The sequence below is a fragment of the Lactuca serriola genome, chromosome 8 (assembly GCF_051521515.1).
Source record: "Lactuca serriola cultivar US96UC23 chromosome 8, Lser_US96UC23_V15, whole genome shotgun sequence".
NCBI classification, from domain to species: Eukaryota; Viridiplantae; Streptophyta; class Magnoliopsida; order Asterales; family Asteraceae; genus Lactuca; species Lactuca serriola.
This window is the reverse complement of record NC_136415.1, coordinates 266,496,787-266,517,866: the sequence shown is the minus strand read 5'-3', so window position 1 is coordinate 266,517,866 and position 21,080 is coordinate 266,496,787. Positions and strand designations below refer to the sequence as shown.

Sequence of the window (21,080 nt, the reverse complement as noted above, 5' to 3'; positions counted from 1 at the left end):
TTTGACTTTTATTTTTAATATTATATTTTTAACGGGCCGGGACAGGAAAAGTCCGTTAAAAATTCATAACTTCTTCATCTGATGTCCATTTTCGTCTGTCTTTTTACCGTTGAATTACTATCAACAAGATCTTCGATTCTCGTTTAGATTGTTTCGGCTAAAAATCACTCGATCTAAATGTCGAGTTTTGGGCTGCATACTACTAAGTCGAAACTTAGAAAAATCATAACTCCTCATGCGAAGTTAGATTTGAACGTTTTTTTATGCATGCTCTCGGTTTAACGAACTCTATGACTTTCGTTTAGATCACTAAGGCTAAAAATCGTTCTATCATAAATTTACTATTTACGTCACGCTATGTCGTGCCGGTTCTGTCGCGAAACTTCGACAGGTCATAACTTCTTCGTTATAACTCGGATTTCGGCGTTCTTTATATGCATATAAATCTTGTGACATATACTACAACTTGGTTATGATTATTTATTCTAAACACTCTTCTATCAAAAAGTCATTTTTGACGCTTATCGTCTCTAAATTGACTAGCCCGGATCTACGGGCGTTACAGTTGGCAACAACTATATGCCATATATTTTTGAATTCCTCTCTTCTTTGATATTTACTCTTCGATTTTCTTTGAATTATACCGGCGATGGCTTTGTACCGGCTGCAAACATTGAAAAATCCGAACGTTATGGGAGAAATGAACGTTCCTAACTGCCTTTCACACCTTCAACCGAAATTCTTTCCGATTCTGAACACGAAGAACAATAACAACAACCTCAACAAAAAGAAACAAAATGCGGATTCGAGAAGATAGACACAAAAAGAAGAAACCAAATTAGCAAAGGCGTGGGTCGACATATCTGAAGATGGTGGCACGGGAAATGGTCAAATTGTGATCAATTTTACTTACGTATCACATAGCGGTTTTGTTAGGGGTCGAGATCCAGATTGTCGGACCTCCGACCAATGTAGGTCGAAATGGAATCTGGTTAACAGACTCCTATCACGTTGGAATAGAATTTACACAAATTTTGAAAAACAATAGGCTAGCAGAGAAAGTGAAGCGAATTTCTTGAAAAAAATGCATGCTACATTCCAAGATGATATGCTCAAGCCTTTTAAGTTTATTCATGTGTGAGAAGTTGGCAAAAAAAGGATTAGGTGGAGGGAACTTGCAACACATGAAGAAATTGCTAATCCGCCAAAAAGAAGTTGGACATCTTCATATTCGAGCACACAACAAGTGTCATCGGATGGTCACATAGGTGTTAATCTTAATGATGATACGACATCGAAGAAATATGCTCACCTCCTCCTCCAATGGGAAGGGACAAAACAAAAGGTCGAGCGAGAGGAAAAAGGAAAGCGACATCTTCAAATTCGTTGGTCGGAACCGTGCAGTCAACTAGATTGGATGTAATGATGACACAAATGACACAATTGAATACAACTTTGGAGAAACATATGACTGAAACGGTCCGACTCATGGAATATCCGTTGTTAATACAAGACGTAAGATGCCTCAACCCCCAAAGAAGCGGCAAAAATGGTGAATGCGTTGATTCGCGAAAAATATAATCTAAAACGTAATTGAAATTTCGATGTTATCTTTTTTTTTTCTTCTAGGTTTTTTAATTTTTGACTTCTTGTTTTATTTTTATTTTTGTAGGTTTTTAATGTAATTTTTTATTTCATGTTATTTTTAATTTTTAGGATTTCTAAAATGTAATTTTTAATTTTACTATTGTTTTTTTAAAAAAAAAATCTTATTATTTTTTATTGTTTTTTTAAAAAAAAAATCTTATTATTTTTTTTTAAATTAAAAAAAAATTATAAATACCACATGGTGCTGCGTAACATTTCTTTACCATCGGCAGAAATTGCACCACACCTTACCAAACTAACAAATATTAAAGTCACAAACACCAACCTAAGAAAGAGAGCCAAGTTCAGGCTCAAATACATCTATCTTCGTCTTGTTCGGATTTTTTCATCGCGACCTCAATCTCAGGTTTGGAACCCTAAAACATCTATCTTCATCGAGTTCGGATTTTTTTCATCGCGACCTCAATCTCCGATTTGGAACATAAGTGTTCTTCGTAATTCAGTGACAGTTGTGGCATGCTCGTTACTCGTAACTCTTCAAATGGCAATTGCTGTTTTTCAAGGTTTCGCTTGTAGAAGCCAAGTATCATTACATATCCCTCTTATTAACCGTGTTCACAAGGTATCTTATCATTTGCACAATTTTAGTTCGATTCTCGAGATCTGAGGGAATTTTAGAATTTTTTTTTTCTTCCGTGCTTATTTAGAGGTTAACGTAGTCGGCTATATCGTCGTAACTCGAACCCTTGAGGCTCTGGGGGCATTTTAGACTACAGCATGTAAACAGGAGTCACAATGGAACATTTTTTTTTCTTTCTCCCCAACCTCTAACCGTGGTGAAACAGAATGAGTATATCATTTTGAAGCAATTAGAATAATCTATTGCTTGAATTGTAGGCAAGACAAAACTATTCTGTGGCAGCCATTGAATCGCTGGCTGAATCCGTAAGTGTGCATAACGAAGATAATCAGCTTTCAACTGCTAGAATTGTAAAAGGTGCATACTTTTCTCAAATCATCTGAGAAAAATTTACAACATTCTTTATCGTATTTTTTCATTTATCTAAGATTGTTTCTGCGTGATGATAGTAGGACGAGGCAATGATGAATCCAAACCACATGAATGGAAAAAGTTGTGTTCGAAAGAACTTGGAGTCAAGACTTCAAGGATTACAAAGCCTGCAAAATTTGTATTGAATGTGCTTAGAAAAAAAGGTATGCTATGTTTCTTATTTTTATTTGCTTCGTTTGTCTGCAAGCTATTGAACTGCGTTTTCCTTGTATGCAATTTACTGTCATTAGAAGAGTTTAGGGCTGAATTCCTCAGACTTCATGCAGCAAATTAGCTGTCTTCTACCAGTAGTATCCAGATACACTAAGGGTAACCACTAGGGATTAGGAAAAAAACTGAAAAAAACAAATGAAACTGGAACCGAATCGCCCAATTCGGTTTGGTTTTTGATTACAATAATTCCTAATTTTTGGTTTTTTGGTCTTGGAAGCGTTAAGGGAAATCGGTTCTTGGGTATAAACCGAGTTGGGACGGAATTTAAAGGGATTTTTCTTGGCATCATTTATAATTTTTGCTCAATTTTGAATGGCCATATATGGGCTCGGATAGAACTGTTTGTTTTCCCAGGTTGTTTTGGCTACATTTTAGGCTCAAAAAACTGTTGAATTAGTTAAGAAATAGCTGAGTTACACAGCTCTAAATAGGGGCTATTAGGGCTTTATGTTTTTTCTCAGCATTGTTTATAATTTTTGGACATAACTCCTTCATACAAGATCGGAATGAGCTGATTATCCCCAGGTTGTAGCTCTCTTTCTTGGCTACAATTTAGGCTAAAAAATAGTTATTAAATTGGTTAAGAAATAGTTTTGTTACACAACCATAAACATGGGCTGTTAAGGCTGTTTTTTTTATTTTTTTTTATTTTATCCCATTATAATGGTAAATTAACTCACTGGATAATGCGAAAATGCCACCTCAAAATGCAAGAAACAGCAATGTACTTTAGAAGTTGGGTTCTTTGTGGTTTTGAAACCAGAACCGAACTGGTATTTTCGGTTCCCATATTTGCTCATTTACGGTTTTCAGTTCCTGGAGATTAAGTATTAATTTGGGGGATTATTAGCGTGTAATACATCATCTTTATTCTTTAACTTCAATTCTAAACATGTCACTGCGTCTCGTATTTTGCTTGTATATCTTTACTCAAGAGTTGTTGCATGATTCTTTTCATTGTAGGATATGAGGTATACCTGGTAGGAGGTTGTGTACGGGATCTTATATTAAAGAGAACTCCTAAAGATTTTGACATCTTGACATCTGCTGAACTTAAAGAGGTTTCTTTTTTCAACTCTTTCTCTAAGCGGAATACATATTACCTTTCATTTTGTCCATCAAACACTTGAGATTGGAATCAAATGAGTTGCTTTTTTACATGGTTTTCATCTTTCAATGGCTGTTTCAGTACTCATCAAACTTTAATGTTGGTATTAATGTAATTCATGAGGTTGCCAAATTTACAGAATCCTTCAGGTTCCATGTTTGATGGATTTTCCGTTCATTGGGGGTGGTGGAAGGAATTCAATTCCATCATTCATCTTTGATAAAAGCTGAAAATGCCATCATTATATATATAATTCCATTTCCTACGAACCAAACACGTGATGTGACGTGACATATTACGGTTGACATATATAGAAGATTCCGATTCTTTGACAGATTCTATTTCTTACATAGAAATAATACATTTTACGACCCAAAAGATTCTGAAGTAATCCATTTAATGGTGAAGAAAATGATTTTTTATAAGTTATAACCATAAAATGTTGACATGTGCTTAAATTGTAGACTCTTGGTTCCTTCCTTGCATGCAGGTAATGAGAGCATTTCCCCACTGTGAAATAGTTGGAAGGCGATTTCCTATATGCCATGTACACGTAGATGATGCCATTGTGGAGGTTAGTGGAAAAGAATAAACTTTTTAATAAATACTAATAATTTTATCTATAAAGTTGCATGCCTAATGTGGGGCCGGGCCGGGGCTTCACAGGTTTCAAGTTTCAGCACAACTGGAAGGAGGTCAAAATTTAGCTTGAGAAAACCAAAAGGCTGTAATGAAAGTGATTTTATTCGCTGGAGAAACTGTGTGCAGAGGGATTTCACTATCAATGGGTAATAAGAATAAGACTTTCCCTACCCTATCCTACCTACCACATAAACACATGAGCATGCATGCCTTGTATAATTTTATTTTATGCATCCATAGATATCTTACTACACACAATACAGGTTGATGTTTGACCCATTTGCGAGGATCGTATATGATTATATTGGTGGAATGGAAGATATTCAAAAGGCTAAAGTGTGCATTTAAGTGTGTGTTTGGTTTGCGGATTCCTAAAGGAATTGGAATCTCGATTTTCATTCTGTGGTGTTGTGTGTTTGGTAGTGATAGAGCCTTGAATCTAAAACAGATGGAAATAACTTGAGAGAGAAATGATAAAATAAAGAGAAAACAAGCTCTACTTATACCCTCAAGGGTGGACCACAATTCAAGTGTAATAATACCTGCAGAGATGGTATCTAATTCTAAAAAACATCAATGACACAAGGACAATTTTCCCACTCGAATGCTAATTGGTTGCACTGCAATATTTGAGAGTTTGTGACCATTTTTAACCCTTACGTGCCCTTCTTTGATAGACCAGCATAGCTTCTCAGGTTGGTTTGGTTGAATTCCTTCAAAATCCATGTTTGATAGATTTAATCGTTCCCTGGTAAGAATTGAAAAAAGCAAATTATCCTCCTCATAAACAATTATAAAACACAAACATATTCTTCCCTTTTCAATTGTATGTGATTGAGTTCCATACCAAACACGTGACGTGACATGACAGTGACAGATTCCAATTCCTTCCAAAACATTCTGCAAACCAAACGAAACGCCCCCTAAGTTGTTAACAAATGTCCATAATAATAATAATAATAATAATAATAATAGCTGTTGGTTGTACTTGTATGTAGGTTCGCTGCATAGCCCCTGCAAATATTTCTTTTGTGGAAGATTGTGGTATGATCTCGTCAAACATACATAAATTGATTCTCATTTAGGCAGGCAAGTTGATGTAATTCTTTGCATTTGACTCAGCTCGCATTCTGCGCGGGGTTAGAATTGCTGCTCGTTTAAGATTTCAATTTTCCAGAGAAACCTCTCATTTTGTAAAAGAATTGTCCGATTCGTTGTTGAGGCTTGATAAGGTACCATGTTTTACCCTCTCTCTCTTTCTTGCTTTTTCATACAGCATGTTGTGATGGTAGGTGATTGGTATACATACTTATAGGGCCGAATACACATGGAAATGAATTATATGCTGGCCTATGGATCTGCAGAGGCTTCACTAAGGTTACTGTGGAAATTTGGACTCCTTGAGATTCTTCTACCCATCCAAGTACGGGGTTTCCTTCCTTAATTTCTCTTTCCTCCTGTAAGTATAAAAAGTATTACTATTCATGCATTGCATTGCATTCGCAGGCATCTTACCTTATTTCACATGGATTCCGCAGACGTGATAAGAGATCCAACATGCTCCTGGTTGGTTTAAAAACTTGATTTTTTTTAACTGCTACTCTACTTTTTATTTGGTTGGAAGGAATGGATTGAGTATTGGAATAAGCAATGCCTGTGATTGAATACGAATATCTGATCATTATATGAATTTTACTCTATTATGTACATACATTAAAAATCATACATTTAAAAATTAAACATAATAAAAGAAAGCTCTTTCTATATAATAATAAAAATCATACATATAAAAATATAAGTTGTATACTAAAACAATAAAATTTTAAGAACCAATACCGTATCATAATTAAAAAAGGGTTATATTGTATTCCATGGTTGAATGAGAGAAAAGAAAACACTAACACTCCATGGCTAATAAGAATAACAAAATTAAAGATAAGAGGCAAAACTTGTATCTATGATTTGTATGGTAATTAAATTTATATGGTGTATGTATTTATGTTTTGGTTTTGCATGCAGTCTTTGTTTGGCAGCTTGGACAAACTTGTAGCACCTGATCGTCCATGCCACTGTTGTCTGTGGTAAGAATGTATAAGATTTACTTGGCATTAAGAATGAATGTTGAAGTATAAGAAGAAATGATATAATACTGAGATACAGGGTTGGCATCCTGGCATTTCATGAGGCGTTGGTAGAAGAGGGTCGCGATAGTCTGGTGATCGGTGCATTTAGCATAGCTGTCCATGGCGGTGGATCATTGTCGGAAGCAGTAGATATTGCAATGAAGATCTCACCTCCTGAAACCAGCTTTCATGAAGTTATTATATCCCCTACCACTTATTTATATTCTAAACATGAATTAATGGAGGAGGTGCTAAGACTTGCAGCTTCTGTTAAAGCTGCATTACGGAGGCTCACAGATGAGCACTTTGTTTCCCAGGCCCTCATTAATTACCCCCAAGCTCCACAATCCCATCTGGTAATCAATCTACTGCAATTCAATTCAATTCATGCTCATCTCTCATCTCTCATCTAAATAAAAACCTGTTTCTTTTGTTTTGTGTTTTTCAGGTTTTCATTTCATGGGCTCTATCACTAAAGGTAAACTCCATCTTTGACTGTGTCAAAAGGGGCAAAACTCGGAGGACCTTTCTACCAAAACAAGGAAATGAAATCGACTATCAATCATTGGCATTGGGCAGATTGGATGAAGTTAGGGCAATTTTTGGTAGACTTGTTTTTGACACTCTTTACCCTTCCAACTTGCCACCTACACTACACTAGCAGCAGACAAAATTCAGATTTAATAACTTGATTATTCATTAATCATTATCATTTAAAATTAAGATTTCTATCTACTCCATTTTCTCCCTTTGTTTACCTATTAAAGGACTCCCAGGATGTGCGTGTGTGAGTGCTGTTTAGAGCTTTGGGTTTTTTAAAAGAAAAAATTGAATAAAAGAAAAAACTCTGTATGAGAATATTAGTTTTAAACATTTATTATAGAACAAAAAGTCAAAATTACTTGCAATAATTCTCGTTGAAATTAAACCAAAATTTACTTTTTCTCATAAACTCACAATCAAATTTGTCACACTTTTACAAGATTACAATTATATTTCTCTTGTACACATCTCCTCATATACCCTTTCATTTTCTTTCCCTGTATTTAGGTGGAGCGATTTCATCCATACCACCCCCTTTGATTATATCCTACAGGGAATGAAAATTCAATCCCTCTTATTTCTCCCAACTCCCTCAATTTATTTATTTTTTAAATTAAGTACTTACTAATTTAAAACTAAAAAAACTAAAAAGAAAAAATTTTATTAAAAGAAAATAACATACTATAAAACAGTAAAATGACAATTTAAATTCTAATTAATGTTTCCTTAATCTATGTGTTTTTTTGTCTGTAGACAATAATTTTGGGACGAGGGAGTACTAGTTTTTCAGAGTTGGCATGTAAATATAATCAATGCAATAACAAAAAGCCAAACTAAGTTGATAGTGGATTTCTGCGTCATGCAATTTGATATATGCGTTCACTTCATACTCAACATGAGGATCTATTAAATCATTTGTCATCAAACATATTCATATAAGAAAACTTTATTTGCAATGTATCCATAAAGATCCACATGTACCCACCTTAGTATTTTGGGGAGTTTGCTAATGGTCCACAATACTTGCGTTTTTCGTTGGTCATTACTCTTTTCAACACATAAAGTTCATACCATATATACATACTTAGCAAAAAGGACCGATTCATGAACTCATATGAGTTCCTAATTCAATACGATTCCTGATTATCTAAGACATATTTATATGCCCAACACTTTGTCCCATATCAAAATCTTTTAGCTATAATAAATGATATAATGTGAATTATTTCATAATATCGTATATTTAATCAACTTGGTAATATGACACAACAACATTGTTTTAACATCCTATAAATAGAGACATTAATCTTTCACTAATTCTTGAAACATTTACTAGTTACCCATAATCATATCAAATATATAATAACACCCTCATCTTGCAGTATCATATTGTATTATTGTATGATATAATATAAGTGTACATTATATATCTTATTATGTTCGACGACATCAACCGAGCTAGATATTGTATTATGCTCCAACAAGATTTTCGGATGCTAAATACCGGTTTGACATCCTTTCTTGCTAATTATGGTGCCGCTTTGAACCGTTTTTTCTTTGGATGTGGAAATGATTTCACAAAACTAGCCCAACTTGGGTCTATCCCATCCGTAAGCTAATAGCCATGTTTATATTCTTCTCCGTTCAAAATAAATGAACATTTGGGTGTTGCACCAAGATATTTATTGTCTAATAGTGGTGATTGGTAGAGGACGTTAAAGTCATTATTCTTAACAGTTTTTTTTTCAATGTTATTAAATAAAAACTCAAAGAATTTGCACAACCGCACAACCCACATCACCCACACACCCAACTTCACACATTCATGTTCGTCTCTTTATCTGACATCACCACCATTCCCTTCCCACATCATTTTTTTTGAAAGGGTTGAACCATTATATCTCTTTCATACGAAGACTATTTTAGTTGATTTTTTCATTGTGCTTTATGTAACATGGGTTATCTATAGAAATATTACACTCCAAAGTTAGAGGTCATAAAGTCGTATTTTGTAAGCTCTATATTAGGACGGTTGTGATGTTCTTATAAACTTCCAAATAAAAGGGGAATGTAGTACAACACCCATAAAAATCATGCCAAATTTAAACTTTTAAAAACATTTCAAATCTTTTAACCCTTACAAAACTTTTTTTCAAAATGTATCATATCAGAGTATCCCAGAAACAAAGTCATAAAAAGTGAGGAGCTGTACGATCACGCCTTTGCCTTGCCACGATCTCCTGATATACCTGAAACAATAAACTGAAACTGTAAACCCGAAAGCTTAGTGAGTTCCCCCAAAATACCCATAACATAACAATACACATATTATTGGTCCAATCAACCATCGGGTTGGAATACCCCAGGCCCATAACCAACATGTTGGAATGCTCACATACTATGAGTCTAATCATCACCGGGATGGAATACTCACGACCCACAACCAACAGGTTGGAATGCCCATGTTTATTGGCTTTCGCACAAAGCAGATAAGCCTCAACCGCCAAACAAACATGTGTACATATAACAGATAACCACATAGCAGTCTATAGACAGACAAACCGATCTAACAGATCATAACTGCACATAACATCCTACCTACTAGGATACTGATCTAACGGATCATAACAACACATACCATCCTATCTACCAGGATACTAATCTAACGAATCATATCAACACATACCATCCTATCTACCAGGATACTGATCTAACGGATCATAACAACACATACCATCCTATCTACCAGGATACTGATCTAACGGATCATAACAACACATACCATCCTATATACCAGGATATTGATCTAACAGATCATAACAACAAATACCATCCTATCTACCAGAATACTGATCTAACGGATCATAACAACACATACCATCCTATATACCAAGATACTGATCTAACAGATCATAACAACAAATACCATCCTATATACCAGGATACTGATCTAACAAATCATACAATACCCAAGCATATAACACATCAGAATGACAATCCAAAAAGGGTCGGCCTTGGTTCCTTAGACCCTTGAGTATAGTGAAGAAACCTCACCTCGAATGCAGAAGCTTCCTGAAAGAAATCCTTAGCTGATGCCCTGACCACTTCCTGAGCTATCAATACCGATTAATATACCCAATTAGCAATTAGGTCCCATCCTATAATCCGTAATCCATGCATGGGGGGTAAAATGACCATTCTACCCCTGACTCAGTATGATCCCAAAACCAAGGCCCAAATGAACAAATGCCCAACACTATAATGTCCATAAATCCATCAATGGCCAAATTTTCCAAATTGGGCCCAAACCTCTACGTGGGTCTTGCCATGAGGCCTAAATCCTTCTTTTCAGTCCAACCCACCTAGCATCCCGATGGTCCAATAATAATCCAAACACTTAAGCCAAAAATGCTAAAAAACACTTGTGGCCCAAACCATGGCCCAAATTTCTAAATTGGGACCAAATCCTTCTGGGGCCTTTTCCCACATCATTAGCAGCCCACAACCACAACGGGCCCAAGATAAACAAGCCCGACAGTTGGCCTACACCGAAGCCCAATAAGTAAAACCCATTCTGACTGAGTACGCAGGTCATACTTAGTTGTACACAATGCGTACTAGGTTCGTGACTTGTATGCTGCGCGTACCAGCTTGTTCGCCCAGCGTACTCCTTGGTTAAGTCCTTTTGCTATTAAGCACTTAATGTATAGCGCCTGCTTCCTGGTATGTATTTTAGTTAAGTAATTTTGCATTTTTGGCCTGAGACTCGGCGAGTTGAAGGCCCAACTCGTCGAGTAGAAGCGGGATGAGACACGGGATTTAAGTGATAGACTCGTCGAGTCGGGTCCCGGACTCGACGAGTAGGCTCTGAGTGGACAAAACCCTAATATGAGGGTTTGCACCCTATTTAAACAACCTTATACAGCCTCCATCGCCCCTTTATGCTCCCATAAAGCCTCCATAGAAATCCCTAAGTGTTTTGGTGCAAGATCTAAGGCTTTTGAGTGATTTTTGTGGGTTTTGACCTCAAGGAAGAAGGAAGAGCATAGAAGGATCAAGAGGATACTGAAGGATTCGAGTTTGGTTCATCATATGCAGTCTTTGAAAGGTATAAAGTCTGTACCTTGCTTGCTTGTTTGTTAGATCCCTTTTTGGGAAGGATTTAGGGCTTTTAAGCCATATGAGGTAGCCAACCATGATTGCAAACATGGTTGGGGGTCAAGACTTCGGATCTAGCACTTGGGGAGAGTTACAAGGCAGATTTGGGTTGCTTTTGCACCCAAGGAAGGCCCCATGCAACAAAAGATCCATTTTAGAGCCTTTTTGGCTCAAAAGTCCCATGCATGGACGTAAAGTTCATAACTTTACGTGCTAGATCGAGCTTAGGGGCTTGGATTTATCATTTGGACAAGTGTTGTACATCAGAAACCGAGGATTTAGGGTGTGGACGTTATCGACTCGGCGAGTCCGTTCTTGGGACTCGACGAGTCCAAGGCTTTGAGTCCCATATCTGTTGAGGGTCAAAGGACTCAGTTGGGTGTTGAAAGGTTGTAGCAGGACAGAAAGAGTGACCCAACACATTGGACTTAATTTTAGACCTGGATTTCATGGGACTCGACGAGTGCTAGAACAGACTCGGCGAGTGTGACAATCCGAAATTTACATTCTGTACAAACTATATCACTTCAATAGAAGTTATAGCAGTCACAGTTAATTTTCAGACTTTTTCGTGTAAGTTTGAGTAATTCAGGATTTACACTTCAGGAAATATCAGGAGAGTGGGTGCACTAGGGTTTTGTGCAACACTGTTATTCCAACACTCTATTATATTAGAGATCATTTCAGGAATAAAAATATTTTCTGCCAAAAATATCTCAGGACTATAAATAGAATTCTGAACCAAATTCATTCATTATTCACATTTCCAACTAGAGAAAAGCCATTTTCTCTCTCACGGATCTTCAGGTTTTTATCCTAAATCATGAGTACCTCTTTCTAGTAGTGTTAGAAAGCTTTATATGTAGTTATAACATGATTTAGAAGGCTAAATCACTAGATTTAGGAGTTTACTCCCCAAGTTGTTCTTGGGCGGTAAACTCCCGAAACAAAGCCGAGACCGACCATTGTGTTATGCTACTGCCTTAGACTCATTTATAAGTGTGTTAGGGACATAAAATCAAGCAAAAACCACCCAAGTTTGGGAGTTCACGGCCCAAGAGTTTCTTAGGCCGTAAACTCCAAATTCAAGCTCCAAATGGTGCTTTTAAGGCACCTAAAGCATTGGACATTTACTAGGAATTGTTCCCACTTAAATCAAGGACCAAAGCGCATCAAAATCACCTACCAAAGTGAGTTTACGGCCAAGACATGGTTCTTGGGCCGTAAACATGAAAGAAGGGCACCAAAGTGTGCCTAATGTCTTCATATGCTTGGAATAAAAGCCTAGAACCTATACCACATGTGCAAGAGACTTGAAAGCATCAAAAACACCCATACTTAAGAGTTTACGGCCGTAAAATCCAAGGGAAATGGCCTTGGGGCCGTAAACTCCTCTAAGGAGTGTTTTTATGCCTTAAACCCTTCCAAGGACTTAACTACCAAGTTAGAATAATTCTAGGAATCATTTGGGACTTCAAAACACACAATACCCCCATGGTTGGGAGTTTACGGCCATAAACTCAAGAGTTTACAACCGTAAACTCCATGTGTGATGGTATACGGGGAGTAAACTCATATATGGGGTCCTTTGGAACCCTAAACACAAGTGCCTTGTCCCACAATAGCTTAGATGCAATCCTTAGGGCTTAAAACACTTATATAAAGTGTTTATTATGTCTAGGATGTCTTAACATTATCAATTAGTAATGTGAGACTAATTGAGTGCATATATGTGTGATTATATGTTCATTAGGATCATAGTGTGTGTACAAGTCCTCGCTTGACACCTAGCAATCCTATACCGTTCAGTTCATCCCAATCACCAACTACAAGTGAGTTCATACCCCTAATCAATGTTTTAAATGATTTTAAATGCTTTAAAAGGGGGGGGGGGAATACAAGTAGAAACAAACATGTTATTAAATCATTGATATGTATTTTATAACTGTGTTTGTCATTTAACAGATTTCACATACTACAAAATGTGATGTATGAAATGGTTTTAAATCTTAAAAATACGTTGTTATCAAATGTTTTACTTTTGAAATGTTTATTAAAATGACATCAAGTCATTGTTAATTATTGTTCAAAACCCATAAGATGTCTTACAAAACCATTTTACATTCTTGAACTAAACTATGCATATACACTTATATTCTTATATATGTATTGATGTTATAGTTTACATCTTTCATTTAGTTTCTCACACCCTTGAGTAGTAAGAGTGTATAAACCTACTTGAACAACTAATTACCTTTCAGTAAATTATCATAGGGATAATCTGAAGATATCAAACATTACTCCTATTACAAGGAATCACACAAGAGTCAGTTCATTCATGAGTCTATACTAGTACATTACCTGATACATGAGTACATATACATACGCTTACCTGATACATGAATATGTTTACATATACTTACCTATTACATGAACACACTTACATGAATACCATACATGAACACTTTTACATAGGTGCATTATCCTGTATTCACTTACCTGGATACTTGTACTTAGAACTACGAGGATGATTTATTAGTACTTTCTGTGTAAATTATCTTTCCTATCCCGGTTCAATGGGATATCTCGGCGGGACTTACCATTCTGAACCCCACTGATTAGCACCAGTGGTCGATGACCATCTACGGAGGTCTAAGGTTACTACTTATACTAGGTAGATCGATAACCGGGGCTAACCCCTCCACCCACCTGCTGCTGCTACAGAGGACAAGTGGACAATCTTCGATTGTTCATAAGGTTATACCTTTCGCTTATTGCAATGTTGTGTTACTCCTAGTACCCAGCGTAGACACTTACATTAATACTTATTCTGGACAATCTTCGGATGTTCATTAGGTTACATATTTCGCTTAATGCGATGTTGTGTTACTCCTAGTACCCAGTGACAACACTTACAGTAGTACATTTTCCTATTTACTTTATTTTGTGATACTTTCACATAAACGATGAGTTAGACTAAGTACTTTAGTACTAAACAATTGAAGGAAAAACTATCATTTTACTTACAAAACATTTGGGTCTTGGTAGAAGACTACATTATCATAACAAAACATTCGGGTCTTGGTAGAAGACTACATTATCATAACAAAACACTCAGGTCTTGGTAGAAGACTACATTATCATAACAAAACATTCGGGTCTTGGTAGAAGACTACATTATCATAACAAAACATTCGGGTCTTGGTAGAAGACTACATTATCATAACAAAACATTCGGGTCTTGGTAGAACTTGGTAGAAGACTACATTATCATAACCAAACATTCGGGTCTTGGTAGAAGACTACATCTCAAACTAATAGAAAACAAGGGATTTTCTAGGGTTTTTCCTACATACATCAACATTTTCATTTAAAGGTTTACATGGCCTTCATAATAGATTTTCATAAGCAAGACAACGACACTTAATTACTTATGAATTCACCAGCTTTAAAGCTGATACTCGCTTTCAAAATAACTTGTATTCTCAGGTCATCAGTTAGACAGGTGCAATGGCCAGGTTGTTGAGAAGATGGAGCACAGACAAGACTCGCCTTATTTTGATTATTCATTTTATTGTTGTACATTATGAAAGAACACACATGTAGTAAAACTCTACTTATAATGAAATGGATGATGTTGTTGCTTGTTTATTATATTACACTGTTGTGATACTGTACATGACGTCCTCCACCCCAGAATGTTTCCGCCGTTCTTATTTTTGGGGTGCTACAGCGAGTCCAAGGCAATCTTCTTATGTTTGAAGATGAACTTGACGAGTTGTTCATACAACTCTGTGAGTCAAGGTCAAGACTTGTTCTTAAGATGAAGGTGAACTCGACGAGTGTTCATGCGACTCGGCGAGTCGGATGAAGGTTCATCGATGTTCCTAAAGGAGGGAAACTCGTCGAGTCGTTGCCAAACTCGACGAGTCGAGTCATGGATAAGGACGAGTAAAGGAAAGGGACTCGACGAGTTAACAGCCCAACTCGGCAAGTCGGGTCAACTGGAAGTTGACTTTGACTTGGACTTGGTTGGGGGTAAAATAGTTATTTTACCCTAAGAGTAGATATCAGTTTCTGACTGAGTGTTCTGTGGGGATTGTAGCCGGAGGATTTCCGGAGCAGCAGCAGAGAGAGGTTTCCCGTACAGATTATTAGCAGCTACTCATACGAGGTGAGTTACCTTCCAGTAGGGGTGGGTCTAAGGCCACAATGCCGACCCACCAAAGAGGAGTATTTAGAAGATGATTGTCTTTGTGATAATTATCTTGGTCTGGTTATGTGCTTTGGTCATGAGTTTTATCTGAATGATATGTTATGTGTTTAATAGGGATTAGTTTCCCTGACAACGGTCCTTACACTACTAGAAAAAAGGCCTTTTACGACGCTCATTGCGTGTCGTAAAACGCTCAGACGACGCGCAAATGCGTGTCAAGGAAGGCCCTGTCATAAAGAGAGACGACGCGCATTTACGACGCGTGGTTATGACACGCAATGCGTATCAAGGAAGACCCTGTCATAAAGGAAGACGACACGCATTTGCGTGTCGTAACCTTACGACGCGCGTGTTTATGACACGCAATGCGTATCAAGGAAGCCCCTGTCAAGAAAGGCCATGTCATAAATGAAGATGTCACACATTTTTGCGTATCAAGGAAGCCCTTGTCATAAAGGAAGACGACACGCATTTTGCGTGTCATAATTTTAAATATTTTTAAAATTATATATTTTTTGATAGATTTACTAATTTTCAAATTAAATAACACATTAAAAGTCTAATAATACAAAATAAAATACCATAAACACTAAGAATAATTCATTGCACTAATATGTCAAATACAAATAATCATTCCAATATTAAGTAAATGTAACACATTGCTAATATTTCATAATATTTATTATACAAGAAATATGAAAAAATTGAAATCCTTGAGATTAAAAGTACTAATAGAAGCTTCACGTGAGATACATACAGTTGGACCAGTAAGCAAGGATGTTCCCGAATCCATAATAACAACACAAGAACACGTACGCGATATCTTCTGCTAGAAGTTGTCAATCCAAAACTATTGTTGAAGGTTGGCATGATAGCTATTAAGATTTGAGCATAACAAGAAACCAATCAATGTTAGGAACTCAAAATTTACTGCCACCATTATCATGTATACTCTGGACAAAAAAATAAATATAAAATGGAAATGAGTCAAAAGTTTAACTGTTTGGGCTATTTTTGTGTTTTTTTTTACAATTTAATTTCACCTTGATGGCATTCTTAATTTCTGCAAGAACTAATGGTATTCTTTTTACAACTTGGGCATATGAATACTTATTGGCAAACGCATCAACAATGTCATTTTGGCCAATGTCAATCATATAAAGTGCTCGTTGAAACCCATCATCATTTATCATCTTTTGTAAACTTGAATATATCACCTCAAAAAACTAAATTTACAAATCCCAAAATTGAAATTTTTAGGTAAGATAAATTGCATGATATAAAAATCAATTGATAAATGGATTTTTATGGTAGGAAGGGCATAACCGTCATTCGGACATTCCTATGATAAACCTATAAAGTTCACATGAAAGCTCTCTCAAGGCTGTGGGCAAGTTTAGTTCAGGCTCAGAAGTAGGAATATCCAAATTTGGAATATCCCACTATCAGATCCAAGAAAAAAGAAAATCAATTATTGAAAATTTTAAAATCATATTTCACAAGGAGTGTTAATACTTAAAGAACACAAAAGGGTACCTTGGGCGCAAAATCTTTGGAAACTAATCTTGCATACCTCTATCAAAAGGTAAAATCTTTCAAGTGTATGTGTCACACATGAAACAAAACAGATAAAGGAATGTGTATATATAACATGGCTTTCAAAATTCACTTGATATTTACTCACTTGAAGATCTGCAAACACTTCAAATGGAATGTTGGATCATTTTCACTGTTACATAAATTATGCTTTGTAGAATTACTTGTGCACATGACAAGTTAGCACATGAAATTTGTGAATTTTCGGGCTAGTTTGCACTCTTGTACTAAGCTGAACTTTTGTGATTGGAATTAAGTTAAGCCCTTGGTAAGGATGAAAATAGACTTCCATACCTGATTATAGGCTTTTACCTCATGGCATTTGGAGCCTTTATGAATTTATTATGAATTTTCGAATTTGATTGATGCAAACAGTGGGCTGCATGGACCAGTTTGCAAAGATTGGTACTTATACCCTTAAAGGAATTGGAATTAGGAAAAGTGGTCCAAAGTTCAGTGAAACTAGATACACTAACCTTTCCAGAAAACTATACTTCATGATTTTTGGACAATCTGATGGCCTTGTATGATTTTTATAAGATAAGGACAGATTGCAGCAACGTGCTGAAACATTTCATGACAGCATCAAACAAAATGGGATAAACAACTCACATAAACTCAGAATCAGGATAGGAAAACAAAGAAAAAATGTAGTAGACATTCATACCTTTCCACAATGAAAACCCCATTAAAATTCTCAACCTAACACCATTGCCCTTTCTATGGCATGAATTACCATTCTGCCCTTCTCTTCTTCCTCATTTTCTGCTGCATTTTCAAAAAGAAAAAAAAATGTGTGGTAAAGATAGTGAAAATCATGGTACTTAAGTGCTTCAGAAAATGATGCAAGAAAAATCACTCTAACAGAATACCAATTGAGAGTCATTCCATTCCATCAAAATCCTTTAAAAATAATGTTTGTTGGGATTTCTGCAATATTTCTGTAACCGCTTCATTCAAATATTCCCTAAAAATCATGTAGCTTTAATATAATCCACCTTCTATTGCTACAACTGTTCTTCTCATTTTCCCATTTTTTCCACTTTTAACCCTTCTACTTGTAATCACTGCAGTCCCATCCCTATCAATCTTTTTCAAAATTCCCCCAATGCCCGCTGCTGCTAACCTTGCAGCTCTTCTTGTCACCACATCACATATTTTCACCACCAGTTTTCTCACTTTCAGTGGAACATCGTTTATCTGATAATGAATTAATTTTGTCAAAAAAGAAAATAAACACAGATTCAAAAAAGTATTTTTTTATATAGAAACTAGGAAAATCTTACATTTAGGGTTTCTTCAAGAATCCTGGCAACTTCACTTGGGTTTGGGGTGTCATCTTCATGCATAGCAGCCATTAATGGTGTACTGAGTATTTTTAAGAAACAAAATATGAATTTATCTTTTTTGTAATCCCATTTGCTGAGAACTTTTTATCAATCTAAACAATGCACTTTACATTTCTACCCCTACATTGGTAAAAAGAGTAAAGAATTTCGTTTTATGACATACCTTAACATGAATCTTGCTGAAAGCTTAGAGGAAACTCGTCCAAAAATATCTGATTCTAATGACACTTTGTGAATTACTCTTCTAACAATGTCACCTAAATACATTCCCGATATCATTTTCTCAAAACCCTGTATTATTAATCACAAAAATCATATCAAGTAAAAAAAATATGGAAATTACAGAGTGAAAATTATCTTGGATAAAAATAATTAAATTAACCTGATCATTTGGGTTCTGACTTTCTGCATCAAAATCAATATCATAATCAGCTCACTACTAGAAAAACAACCTTTTACGAACAAAAAAAAATATATTGTAATAACAACTTACTGGCAGCTGGTATTCTGTTTTGGAATCTCTACGCCCTCCTCTTATGGCAAAATGAGCACAACCAGGATACTTCCCCTGTCTACAATTCCTCCCTCATCAACAGTTTCATTTGCCAATATTTCATATAACTCAGAAATCAGTTGTTGCACCTACAAGTCATCAACAATGATTATTAGTATGAGAATGCCTGATAAGGGTATTCTCGTCTTTTGCACTTTTTTACCTCAGGGAATCAATAAGTCCTTCAGGTATGAGAATAACACCATAGTTATAACCAAGATCTGCACGTTTACAGATTACATCTGCTATGTAATTTGTAACCTTTTTTAGTGTCAATTTCTTTGATGCAACCTGTAAGACATATGACAAAAAAATAATTAGTGAGTCTCTAAAAAAAATAAAAAATAAATTGAATTGTGTACCTCTTCTCCAATAAGAGTGATGTTTGGATGAGTTTGTAAAGCACATTCTAATGTAATGTGGGAAGTAGCACGTCACATAAGCCTTACAACTGCATACATACAATACAACCTTATAATTAGCAACCATGTGAATATTCCTATTTCCTTGGTCAAACATTGACCAAATTTATTTTTTTATTTTTACAAATTATATGAAAATATAATATTCCAGATAATGAACTTACAATGATAATATTTCCCTGTGGAACGTGCATCTATCATAACATTTCCCGAAATCCCCCTGAAATACATTTAATAACAAAAGCATGATTGCTGGATATCTTTGGTCTGCGGAAAGACTGGAGCAAGTATACACCAAGTTAACACTTAACACAATTCACCATTCATTCTCCACAAACATTCAATTATTCAAACAATCTTAACATTCCCTTTTCAGAAACTGAAGATATCCCAGTTAAAGAAATAGAATCCACCATAAACTCCCCCTTTACAAAACCTTTTATCACTTGAGGTAAAATGGTCAAGAAAAAAAGAAAAGAAACAGAAATTGTTGGTGTTGGTGTTGGTGATTTGACATGATGAACCTCCCAAGATAGGTGACAGTTCTTTAGTAGCAACTTCTCCTCATGTTTGAATTTGTAATGCAAATGTTAAGAGGTTTTGAATCAAATGTATAAGATTATCCATAGATTTGAGTTTGCCTTTGCAATAGTATAAGCTGAGGGTCGAGCATTCACAGCAAGGGGACCTCTGCGAGGTGGCCCTGTTGGTCTTCCACCACCAAATGATCTTCCTTGACCTCGACCACCACCACCACCACGAGCCCTACCTCTCCCTCTATCTCTAATCTTCTTCAAATAGATTTTGGTGCGAGACTGGATCAGCTGCTGATGCAATCGTATACGAATCGACAAAATCAAGCAATTGAAAGAACTGTTATAGGATCGCTGGTGATCTAGGGTTCGAGCATGAGAAAGAAATAGGGTTCACGTGAGATGCGAGAGTGTTTTCGTTCTTGAAAAAAGCCCTAGCTAAAATGGTCACAACGATTTTGTGGAATTTAGTATTTGGTGATGTTTTAGGATTTTGTTGTGCAAGAAAATAGGAATGGTTATGATATTAGGGTTTTTTGGGTATTGATCAGTGAGGAGAGGGAAGAACGATGGAAATAATGCAGAGGATGAACGAGATGTTTGATGATACTGAAGATGAAGATAAGGGACCTGGGGCTTTTTCTTGCTAAGTAGAAGAGGCGGGGGGATTAATTTTTGGGATTCAATAGGCGGGGGTAATTTTCGTCGATTTCATTTCCCGCCTAAAACGCGTGTTTCACTTAAAAATTATAAAGCGACACATTTACACGACGCACATTTTATGAAAGGCGCCCTCCGCATTTCTTTTTTTTTTCTTTTCTGACACTAATTTTAGGGCGCGCACAAATGCGTGCCCTCTATCCTTCAAATTTTGCAAAATTGACATTATCTTTTAGGGCACTTACAAATGCGCGTCGTCTATCAGCGAGTGTCATTGTTTGCGC

General features: G+C 36.1%; 1 protein-coding gene across 2 annotated transcripts; it reads left to right on the top strand.

Annotated features, from left to right (window-relative positions):
• Nucleotides 1-1,882: 1,882 nt before the first annotated feature.
• On the top strand, nucleotides 1,883-7,501 carry LOC145066156 (uncharacterized). Of its 2 annotated transcripts, XM_079013356.1 has the most exons (15): nucleotides 1,883-2,014; nucleotides 2,112-2,230; nucleotides 2,506-2,605; nucleotides 2,698-2,823; nucleotides 3,857-3,954; nucleotides 4,492-4,575; nucleotides 4,668-4,789; nucleotides 4,907-4,979; nucleotides 5,642-5,687; nucleotides 5,766-5,875; nucleotides 5,959-6,066; nucleotides 6,150-6,209; nucleotides 6,663-6,724; nucleotides 6,804-7,122; nucleotides 7,215-7,501. In XM_079013356.1, the coding sequence occupies exons 2-15, from the start codon at nucleotides 2,150-2,152 to the stop codon at nucleotides 7,425-7,427; spliced, it is 1,602 nt and encodes a 533-aa protein (XP_078869482.1). In that variant the 5' UTR covers nucleotides 1,883-2,014; nucleotides 2,112-2,149; the 3' UTR covers nucleotides 7,428-7,501. The 2 variants fall into 2 exon arrangements, with proteins under 2 accessions (XP_078869482.1, XP_078869483.1); XM_079013357.1 differs by having other exon boundaries at nucleotides 1,890-2,230; nucleotides 2,701-2,823.
• The last annotated feature ends 13,579 nt before the right edge of the window (nucleotides 7,502-21,080 follow it).

Bases quoted from the DNA above. Each gene is read 5' to 3' on its own strand.
- LOC145066156 (XM_079013356.1), top strand. From the start codon at position 2,150: ATGGCAATTGCTGTTTTTCAAGGTTTCGCTTGTAGAAGCCAAGTATCA. The intron at 4,980-5,641 runs GTGTGCATTTAA...ACTTGTATGTAG, and splicing joins AAGATATTCAAAAGGCTAAA to GTTCGCTGCATAGCCCCTGC. The intron at 6,067-6,149 runs GTACGGGGTTTC...TTGCATTCGCAG, and splicing joins AGATTCTTCTACCCATCCAA to GCATCTTACCTTATTTCACA.